Consider the following 11,990-nt stretch of genomic DNA (forward strand, 5'->3'; position numbering starts at 1 on the left):
AAAAAAACAAACAAGTTATATCAACATCACAATAAATATTATAAATAAATAATATAATTGACATTAACATTAAGATATTAATAAATAAAAATATATTAACTACTAAAATAAGTATATGACTAGTTTTATAAATTGAAATATATGTATTAACAATTATTGCTATATAATTAGTTATTTCAAATATATGAATCCTGTTTTTGTACAATTACACAAAAGGTATTAACAATAACACAAAATGTCATCGATTCTAATGAATCTCCCTGTAAGGCTGTAACAATATTTGGTTTATAAATTAAATATCTGTAAAATCTAAGTAATCTAATATGTACAATAATACTCTCTGTATACATTAAACTCACTCTTTTAAATATATATATTTTTTTTTGGGTATGAAAATGTTCATTTTAGGGTTTATTTTTTATTTATTTAAAATCACTTCTTATTATATTTATTTATTTTTGTTTAAATTTAAACCGTAAATATCTAAAAGTATTTAAAATATTATAAATTCATTAATTTGTGTTTAAAATGAGCATACATTTTTCTTATGTGTGGCATATCCATTTTTTTTTTAATTTAATTATTAGCAAAACTTACACTTCCGTCTTGAAATAATATTTCTAACACAATTCTCAAACGACGCATTTATTATTTTCAATTTTTAGATAACGATGTTACAGACTAAGACAATGACAAAGTTGTTACTAATTCGTCTCTTTTATATTTAGATATGGTGTGTTTGTGTTGTGCCTCAAAATTATCTAAATGATATAAAAATATTGATATTTGTTGGTTTTTTTTGTTTTCCTTAGTCTACGAGGAAAAGCCCAGCAAATAGGCCCATCTTGGACCTCACTTAATACACTTATTTGAGAGCAATATACAAATGGGAGAAAGCTTCTTTTGCAAGAAATAAGAGCAAGAGAAAGAGAGATAAAATCAAGAAAGAAAAGAGGGAAAAACTTCAAGTTTCAGTAGTCTTAGTGTTTTGATGATCGCCAGAGTTTGCACTGTTGGATCGTCCTAATATTTGGACAGCAGCTTCACAACTTCTAGGCCAACATTCTGGACGGTGGAGATCGGATTCTGAGGTCTGGAGGTCGGGGTTTCGTTGCCGGAACAGTAACAGTTATTTCGGTGATATTCTTCTTTTCTTGTTCTTTAATTGTTTCCATATCATTGATGTGCATGTTTCCAATGATATTATGAATTTGTATGCCTCTAGTATTGTCTAGAGAAAATTTTTGTATTGCTCTATTGCTGTGATAGTGGATTTTAAGCGGCACTAAGTGTCCCGTGGTTTTTACCAATTGAGAGGTTTTTCACGCTAAAATTTTGTATTGTTTGTGTGTGTGCTTGCTTTGTGTGTTACTCACTATTTTAGGGACTGTTTTGATTGCAATTTGCATACCTATTTGTTAGTTTCCTCACAGGTTTAAACGGTTTGGGAAAGTGTTGTCAAACGAATGATAAATTCCGCATTTTGTTGTTTACCGTTGTGATGCATTTCCATCAATATTGAAGGAGAGAAAGATGTACGATAGTTATATAGTTTAAATGTAATATTATGATAAACATTACGAGATATAATATATGATATTGTAATACAAATCCGTAATATAGTATATGGTTGAATCAGCTAGTCGGATGGCTATACAAGAATTATACAAAAATGATGACTATGAGAATGAATTAAGAGTGAAAATTAATGAAATTTTATTTAAAGACAAAATTAGTTTATTAGTCAAAATAAGTTCTAATCAAGATTAAAAAAACAAAACATAGTTAGAAGCTTTAACGATCAATAATTTAAAATTAGTTATCAATAGTGTTCAAATTTCAACCATAAAATAAAAATTATATATATTATGAGTTAAGTTCTTCATTTTGTACTACTTGAGAAATTCAAACTATTTTAATTAAAAATAAATGTAGTAAATAATAATTTTAAACAAAAATAAATGTATAAAGAGTAATTTAAAAAAAATGTAAGGATGAAATTAAAACAAAATTATGTATAAGGAACATTATATATAAAGATTATTATTTTATTTGTATAGATATTTACAACTTAATTAAATGAATAAGTAGATATTTAAAACTTGTATAACAATTTAATCTAAAGTTACTTAATTCTTGTTTTATTTCAAAAGAAAATTGGTTACTCTCAAATTAAATATAGATCTAATGAGTTACTAAATAAGATTATATGAACTTTCTAAAATATATAAATGTATAAACAATTCATATTGCATCACTTTTATTATTAGAAGAATTGAGAGGGTAAGAAAGTTAAAATTTATGACCTTAAATCTTATAATTTAAACTTTTTAATTATAAATTATAAATTTTATTATTAAAAGAAGTAATAGCAAGTAAAATAGTTAAAATTTTAGGAATATAAATCATAATTTTGTTTATTAAAAAAATAAATAGTGAACAAAATAGTTAAAATTCCGAGTTCACCCTTCAAATTGCTTAGAATGAACTCTTTTTGTTTAGTTAGATTATTAAGATGAGTTTCTAAATAATTTTAATTTTACAATTTAATAGGTGAATTTGTATTTAAAATTTTTAAAAATATAAATATTAATTATTCAAATAAATAAATTGATATAATTTCTTTGATGGATTATTCATGACAAGCTACTAGTGAGTCAGTTAAGGCCCAACTTTCCGTAGAGGGCCCAAAACATTTGGGCTTTTTTCCTAATCTCATATATTTGAAAACAGCCATGAATTATTTCAAATATCTTAAAACTGAACATGATTTTTTTTTGTAGCTTAAAAATAAAAAGAAAATAGTACTATCCCTCACAAATATATTTTCCACTTTTAATAAGGACGTTCTATTGATTTATTTATTTATTTAAATTTAAACTACCTTTGTAGATTATTTTAGGTGAATCATGCAACTCTTAATAAAAGTGTGTTTTAATCTGTTATGTTGTTTCATATTTTTGTTGAATAACACGTAATAAATATATTTATTTAGCTAGTGCAATATTTCAATAAATATATATATAGTAATTTTTATAGATATTATTTAAATTTGTTTGTAAAATTTCTTTATTTGAAACAAAATAGAGTACGACACTTATAAATTATAAAATCAATTAACTAGTGCATATAATGAAACTTAAAATTAAAAAAAAATGATATTATTTCATGAAAATTAAGTTCCAAATTCTTTGTTCTATATAGAAGTTTACAAACACTTAAAACAAAAAACAAGATCAATTATATCATTTCAATCAAGTTAATTATGATGTTCATATATATATATATATATATATATATATATATATATATATATATATAACACATGCAATTAAATTAATTAGCAAGCTAGATGAAAACGACGTGGTTGAAAATTGGTAAAAGATAATTCACCCAATTAATTAATTAATTAATTAGGAAGATAATTAAAAACAGTGAAAACATGACAGAAGATACAAAAAAGGAAATAAGTAATTACAAAGAGTAGACTTATTTGAAAATGTATACATAATTTATTTACTTTTCATTTAAACAAAGACTAATGAATGACCTTATATCACTTATTATTATTATTATTATTATAATTTAATCATGATTAAAATATAATTGATCATATGTAAAAACAATGTTTCTTTTAAGTAACGTATAAATGTCCACCAATATTTTTAAAAATTGAACTCGTCATTTTTTTATCATTTCAAGCAACTAAGGTTTAATTAATTACTTTATTAAAGAAAGTATGAAAAATAAATATCTATTAATTACAAAAGAAACAAATAATGTACAAGTAATAATTCAACTAATCTCCAACAAACTCATGATGGGCAGTTTCATTATTGAGTTGTGTAATTGAGACAAGTTCCGTACCTCATATTATATAGTATTAAAAAAAATCTAAATCTAAAAACAGTTATTTAAATTTATTTTTCAAGTTTAATTTAATAAGCCCCAACTTGATTATATATATTATTATATAGCTAGACAGACTAGTAAGAAGGATAATATATAATATGAATTTACAAATATTTCGAATAAAAACAATTTAATATAATATTTAAAATGAATTAAAGAATTATAATATTTAAAATTTGTGTGGCTGTACCTATCACTTTTCTTTTCTTCCACTACTACGAGAAAAAAGAAAAAAGAAAAAAAGGGGTCCCAGTTTTATTTTAATTTAATAATCTTTTGGGTCCTACATTTCACCATCTTATCACAAACCACCCTCCACTATCGAGTACTGACTTCACGGTTACCAACTTATTGTCTTTTTTTTTTTTTAAATAAAAACTTTCTTTTGATTTTAATGTAAACTATTGTTAAAAAAAATATTTGTAAATTTAGCGTATAACATTAATTATTATTATTATTTGAATTTCTTAAGATAAGAGTACTGCATGCAATGCACCAAATGCAAGTAAAGATGTTTGGGCTGCCTCAGTTCTCAAATTGAGAAGAAATTTTTTTGTGGGAATTCGTTGTTACCTTAATTTAATTTAATTGTAGATAAATAATTATTTTTTAATAATTTATGTAAAAAAATACACTAAGTTTTAGTAAAAAAGTAGATTTGTTTCTCTAAAAAAAAAACTTTAATGATTGTTGTAGGGATGGTGCAAACAAATTGAGTCAGTTCGTAATTTTTTCAAGCTGACTTGATATATATTTGATTCGAGTTTGAGATTATCAAATTCGAACATGTTCGATAATATTTCAACCTAAGTCGAACTCACACCATTTTATTTAATTGTTCGAGAGCAGTTTGTGAACTTTAATATAGTATATATATATATATATATATTTTGTTTATTATATTATACCTTATATTTTATTATATATATTAAAAAGTTTATTTTCCAAATACGAATATTTTGAGCTATGGTTCAAACAATTCGAAAACTCAAATTCAAACATTACATCGAATCGAACTCGAGTCAAGTTTTATTAAATTTTCGAATTTCAAATCGAATTCGAATATTGTTCATATTTTTCGAGCTCGAGTATCAATTTTTTAAATATAATCTGGCTCGATTTGGTTCGTTTTCACCCTAGCTAGGCTTATAAACAAGACAATGTTGAAGGCGCAAAAATTATAAACTTATAAACAATTAACATAATTAATTAATAGTTTGAACTTGACAAAAGATATATAGTATGATGAATATGATAAGAGATTTGAAATTGTAATGATGTCTAACTTAAGTTATTGGTTTGAATTTATGTAAAGATATCATAATATGTCTAATCTTGTCTATGTCCACTGATACAACATGGTAATTCGTACTAACCAATATTATCCATTTGGAAGAAATTAATTTGGGATATATATTATTTACAAAATAAAACTGAGAATCCGATGAATATGAAATGACAACACAAACGATTGGTATCATGATGCTGATTAGTGATTAAAGTATGATTTAATTGTTTTTATTTTCCAAATAATAAAATAAAGTCTACTTAGACATCGATCCATTTGGCTTGCACATGGTAGTTGTTATATTTTTAGTGGGTTATATATTTAAAAATATTATGTAACAACAAATAATAATAATAATAATAACATAGATTTAAATACTTATAATATTAAGAACACCTATTGTCGTCTGTTAATTTCGAGATTCAATATAATACAATTCTTTTTTGCGGAGACGCCATCCCTTGATACGATTGAACAGAAAGAAATAGAGTAAAATTTTGATGGGATATTTTTTTATGTCTAACATTGAGAAATTACATTAAATATAAACTACATATAACAGTGAGTTTAATAAATTAATTATTGATACATTCATAATAATTTTTTAAATTAGGTTTTGGTGGCATAAATCAAATGAATTGATAACCATAAATCAAAACAAGAAATATAAAATACAGAAATATATTAATTTAATAGCTTTTTCCTTATTTCAATAACATTAATATATTAGGTTGATAACAATTTTATTAGACGTGTGAATGTCCCAAAATTAACTGCATTAAGAAAAACTCATATTAATATATAATAATAATTAAAATAAATAATATTTTATTAATTTTGTTAATAAATTAGAGTAATACTAATTATAGCGTAATGAGAGTAATAATGAAATTATGTTTGATTATTTTTAGTTATTTAAATAATTTAAACAAACCCTAACAAGGAGTTAGATCCAAACAGAATAGAACAACAATATTGATATAATTATTGATGCACTTTTGGAGAACGTGGTAAATGGAGAAAGCTGGAAGTCATGTTTGGTTGCGTTAGTTAGAGTCAATGATAATATAATTCCACGGATTTGAGTTTTAATACTTTTATTTTTATCAAATAATAGTAAAATTAAATAAAATAAAGAAAGTTTCAACAACTACTCATTTGTTTGTTTCTGGTCAATGATTAATTTCGATAATGTATATATGAATATATACACTAGCTAATTAGACGTTTAATTAATTACAAGTGTTATTAACAAATTTATGATCAAATTATTAATATAAATAATTAGGACGGTGCATGGTGAACATTTAACAAACAAAAATAAAAGTAAACAATTTTATTAATACTTATAAATAATTATATTAAATATGATATTATCTGAATATTATTCCAAAAATTATTTAATTAATTTTGGAAACAAATATTAATAATTAAATGTAATATCTCAATTTAATAGCATACATTTTATTTAGTATAAGATTTAATTAATTGTAAACAGCATAAGAACTGATCAGATAAATAATTAGATGCATTTCCAGCTCACAAATGAGTATTCAAAATATTTATATTTTATTTTTTAAATAAAAAATATTATTTAAATTTAGCATGATTTTTATTTTAATTAAAAAATATTAATTTATAGTGAAAATCGAATATAAAACTTTTGATATTTTTAGCAATTATATTTTACAATATATAAAACTTTTGATATTTTTAGCAATTATATTTTACAATTAAACAACTTCAGTATTATATATATATATGCACAAATACAAAAATTATTTATTGAATAACAAAAAAAGTAGTAACGTAAAAATATATAATATAGTGAAAAATTGTCTCTATCATGAGATAGGTGGAGTAGCTATAAATAAATGAATAAATAAATATGGAAATATAGTGAGAAATTTTACAGATTCTACCTAAAAACTGTGTCTTAATCTTGTAACGAGACAAATAGAAAAGACTTTTGCATGGACATAATAATTACAGACCACTCAATTATCTTTATTTATATATATATATATTAATAGAGAACCTCATGAAAATATCATATATATATATATATATATATATATATATATATATATATATATATATATATATATATATATATATATATATATATATATATATATATATATATATAAAGCTTACCTTTTTTTTGTATTTTAATTAGATTTTGGTTAATAATTAAATGTCTCAAGTTAAAAAATAAGTCAGTTTGACCCATATTCAAAAACATTATCAAAACAAGTTAATCAATTCATATATCCAAACGAAATTAGTTAATGACACCAAAATCATATCAAAATTTGATTTCGGGACATTTTAATGTTACATGAACAAGTCAGGGGGGAAATTGAAAATAATTGAAGTATATGGACTGAAAAAGATGGAAAAATTAATAAATTGATGTACGATAGACGAGTTTACACTTATATGATGACTTTGGATTACTCTTCAGTTTGATATAAGAAATTGTGCTTCAGGAATTGAAACAAATTCATCATTTCAAATTTAAAATATTCATTTTGATAAAACAAAATTTTGAATCAAATTCATAATTTTGAATACCTGGAAAATATGGTAAGCAACGTTAACAAAATGTGAGATAATGAGAAAGTAGAAAACAGATTCTTTTATTGTGCACAAAGCAAAGATCCAATTACACAAGTTACTAAACAATTGAACAATATTAAAGCAAATTAACCCAGAAACTATACACCAATAAATCACTCAAAAACATCATAAACAATAATCAATCATGAAAAAAAAATAACAATTCACTTGTTTGACTTCTGGGCTTCACTTATCTTCATTCCTTCCTTCTTCAGCTTCATTAATAATATGAGCACAATGTGCAAGATTGTCACCACAGAAGTAGGAGCAAATTGGTCCAAACTAAAAGTACTAAGTTTCACATATAAATTGACTAGGACCTTATTGAGAGAACCTAATTTTATTTCTCCATATAATTTGAACATTCCCTTCACAGAGCCTTCTTTTATTCTTGTTGCTTTGTGATCAACAACTGCAAGTAAGCACAAATATATAATTAGGTCATTAATTCATGGTTGATTATATAGTTTTATATGATCTAATATTAATAAATAAATAAAATACTTACATTGAAGATGAGTTGAAGTATCTATAGTTAATAATGATATGGGGGTGGTGGAGAACCATATAGGTAAACAGGTGGAGGGGGAGACTTTAACGGTGGTGGTGGGGAAGAATAGTAGTATGGGGGAGGAGGTGATGGTGATGGAGGAGGAGGAGATTTGTAGTAGTAGGGAGGTGGTGGAGACGGGGATGGTGGTGGGGGAGATTTGTAGTAATAGGGTGGTGGAGGAGAAGGTGATGGTGGTGGGGGAGATTTGTAGTAATAAGGTGGTGGGGGAGATGGGGATGGTGGTGGTGGAGACTTGTAATAGTAGGGTGGAGGAGGAGATGGCGAAGGTGGTGGTGGAGACTTGTAGTAGTAAGGAGGTGGAGGAGATGGCGATGGTGGTGGAGGAGATTTGTAGTAGTAAGGTGGTGGAGGAGATGGCGATGGTGGTGGGGGAGATTTGTAGTAGTAAGGAGGTGGAGGAGATGGGGATGGTGGTGGTGGGGATTTGTAGTAGTAAGGAGGTGGAGGAGATGGGGATGGTGGTGGTGGGGATTTGTAGTAGTATGGAGGTGGTGGAGATGGGGATGGTGGTGGTGGAGATTTGTAGTAGTATGGAGGTGGTGGAGATGGGGATGGTGGAGGAGGAGATTTGTAGTAGTATGGTGGTGGAGGCGATGGCGATGGTGGTGGGGGTGATTTGTAATAGTAAGGTGGTGGTGGAGATGGTGATGGTGGTGGAGGAGACTTGTAATAGTAGGGTGGTGGAGGAGATGGCGATGGTGGAGGAGGAGATTTGTAGTAGTAAGGTGGAGGTGGAGATGGGGATGGTGGAGGAGGTGACTTGTAGTAGTATGGGGGTGGTGGAGATGGTGATGGTGGTGGAGGAGATTTGTAGTAGTATGGTGGGGGTGGAGATGGGGATGGTGGTGGAGGAGATTTGTAGTAGTATGGTGGGGGTGGAGATGGGGATGGTGGTGGAGGAGATTTGTAGTAGTATGGTGGGGGTGGAGATGGGGATGGAGGAGGAGGTGACTTGTAGTAGTATGGTGGTGGAGGAGACGGCGATGGTGGTGGGGGAGACTTGTAATAGTATGGTGGTGGAGGAGATGGCGAAGGTGGTGGTGGAGATTTATAATAGTAGGGTGGTGGTGGAGATGGTGATGGTGGTGGAGGAGACTTGTAATAATATGGTGGTGGAGGAGATGGCGATGGTGGAGGAGGAGATTTGTAGTAGTAAGGTGGTGGAGGAGATGGTGATGGCGGCGGGGGAGACTTATAGTAGTATGGTGGAGGAGGAGATTTCACGGGTGGTGGTGGTGACTTATAATAATAAGGTGGTGGAGGTGATTTATAAGCATAAGTTGGAGGTGGTGGTGGTGATTTGTAATAGTAGACCGGAGGAGGTGGAGGTGGTGATTTGTAATAGTATGGTGTAGGAGTTGGTGGCTTAGGTTTAGGCTTTTCACACTCCTTGTAAGGAGTCTTTGGGGCATAAGCAAATGGCTTGGCAGAGAGCACCACTTCATATCCGGTTTTGGACTTAACCTTCAACTTGGCACCTGTCTTACCCCAATGGAGGTTAGTCGGGATGTTGCATGCCGAGCCCTTAGGTGCGGCGTGGAGCTTGGCTTTACATGCCTCGGCTCCATATTTATTGTAATTAAAGCCATCAACTGTTATAGCGAATTTTCCGTTGATCTTGGTTTTACCATAAGCTACAATTTCCTTTTTGCCAATTGTACATGTAACTTCGACAACAGCACCTATCCATGTGCATAAAACAATAAGAAATACATAAAAAAAAGACATCTTATAAAGTAACTACATTAGCCAACAATATTACACATGTCCACTAAAATAACTAAAACATCATAATTACACCAACTAGTTTTATTTTATTTTTCAATCTTAATCAACTTTGAACTTTATATTTATAATAATATAGTGTAACTAATTTATGAATTCTATTAACTTTTATAATATATTTTTGCAAGAAGATAAAGATTGTACCTTTGAGATGTTTCTTGTCATGAGACTTCTTAGGATATGTCCAATCATAACACCTGTAGCAGTAGACTTTTCCGACCACCTTCACAACCAATGGGTGATTGGGATGAGGAGGATAATAAGCTGGTGGTGGTGGAGACTTATAGTAGTAAGGAGATGGTGGAGGAGGTGACTTATAAATGTAAGTTGGTGAAGGTGGTGGCGGTGATTTGTAATAGTAGGGAGGTGGTGGAGAAGGTGATGGCGGTGGTGGGGATTTGTAGTAGTAGGGAGGTGGGGGAGAAGGTGATGGAGGTGGTGGTGATTTGTAGTAGTAGGGAGGCGGTGGAGAAGGTGATGGCGGTGGTGGGGATTTGTAGTAATAGGGAGGTGGGGGAGAAGGTGATGGAGGTGGTGGTGATTTGTAGTAGTAGGGAGGCGGGGGAGAAGGTGATGGCGGTGGTGGTGATTTGTAGTAGTAGGGAGGTGGGGGAGAAGGCGATGGCGGTGGCGGGGATTTGTAGTAGTAGGGAGGTGGGGGAGAAGGCGATGGCGGTGGTGGGGATTTGTAGTAGTAGGGAGGCGGTGGAGAAGGTGATGGTGGTGGGGGAGATTTGTAGTAATAAGGTGGTGGGGGAGATGGGGATGGTGGTGGTGGAGACTTGTAATAGTAGGGTGGAGGAGGAGATGGCGATGGTGGTGGTGGAGACTTGTAGTAGTAAGGAGGTGGAGGAGATGGTGATGGTGGTGGGGGAGATTTGTAGTAGTAAGGAGGTGGAGGGGATGGAGATGGTGGTGGTGGGGATTTGTAGTAGTAGGGAGGCGGTGGAGAAGGTGATGGCGGTGGTGGAGACTTGTAGTAGTATGGAGGCGGTGGAGACGGGGACGGAGGAGGTGGTGACTTATAATAATAGGGAGGCGGTGGAGAGGGGGACGGAGGAGGTGGTGACTTGTAGTAGTATGGCGGCGGAGGAGACGGGGATGGCGGTGGTGGTGATTTGTAATAATATGGAGGAGGGGGTGAAGGTGATGGAGGAGGAGGAGATTTGTAATAGTATGGAGGAGGAGGTGAAGGGGAAGGTGGTGGCGGGGACTTGTAGTAGTAAGGTGGTGGAGGAGATGGTGAAGGCGGTGGTGGTGACTTGTACACGTAAGGCGGTGGAGGAGACGGAGATGGTGGTGGAGGAGATTTATAGACGTAAGGCGGTGGAGGTGAGGGAGAAGGAGGTGGTGGGGATTTGTATAGATACGGTGGAGGCGGCGATGGAGATGGTGGAGGCGGTGATTTGTATTCGTAGGGAGGAGGTGGGGAAGAATACAAGTAAGGATCAGCAGATGATACTGAAATAGTCAATAGTGTCGCTAAAGCAACTCCGATGAGTAAATGTGGCAAAAGACGGGTCCCTATGGGACCGCCGCCACGACGATCTCTCATGGCTGGCTGGTGCCGGAGAATAGAGAAGAAAAGATAGTGAAAAGAAGATGAGAAATGGTTTGGTTTGAATGGGAGAGTGTAAAGAATATGGTTTTATAGGAGAAAGAAAAGTCGTTTGGAGGGAGGGAGGGAGGGAGCTGTCAATTAGGGACCATTTCCCCTTTGATTCCTATTGGTCATTACTTGCTAGCTGGAAATAACAATCTTCCTTCCACAAGGCATTATCCTATGGACGACTCTACCTAATTCCTCCC

General features: G+C 31.0%; 1 protein-coding gene across 1 annotated transcript; it reads right to left on the reverse strand.

The window, feature by feature from the left end:
• Positions 1–8,024: 8,024 nt before the first annotated feature.
• LOC124927495 (extensin-2-like) lies at positions 8,025–11,781 on the reverse strand. The gene is made up of 3 exons (XM_047467912.1): positions 10,326–11,781; positions 8,331–10,078; positions 8,025–8,234 (listed from the first exon to the last, which is right to left on the reverse strand). The coding sequence occupies exons 1-2, from the start codon at positions 11,734–11,736 to the stop codon at positions 8,358–8,360; spliced, it is 3,132 nt and encodes a 1,043-aa protein (XP_047323868.1). The 5' UTR covers positions 11,737–11,781; the 3' UTR covers positions 8,025–8,234; positions 8,331–8,357.
• Positions 11,782–11,990: the final 209 nt, after the last annotated feature.

Source organism: Impatiens glandulifera, chromosome 2 (genome assembly GCF_907164915.1).
Source record: "Impatiens glandulifera chromosome 2, dImpGla2.1, whole genome shotgun sequence".
Taxonomy (NCBI): domain Eukaryota; kingdom Viridiplantae; phylum Streptophyta; class Magnoliopsida; order Ericales; family Balsaminaceae; genus Impatiens; species Impatiens glandulifera.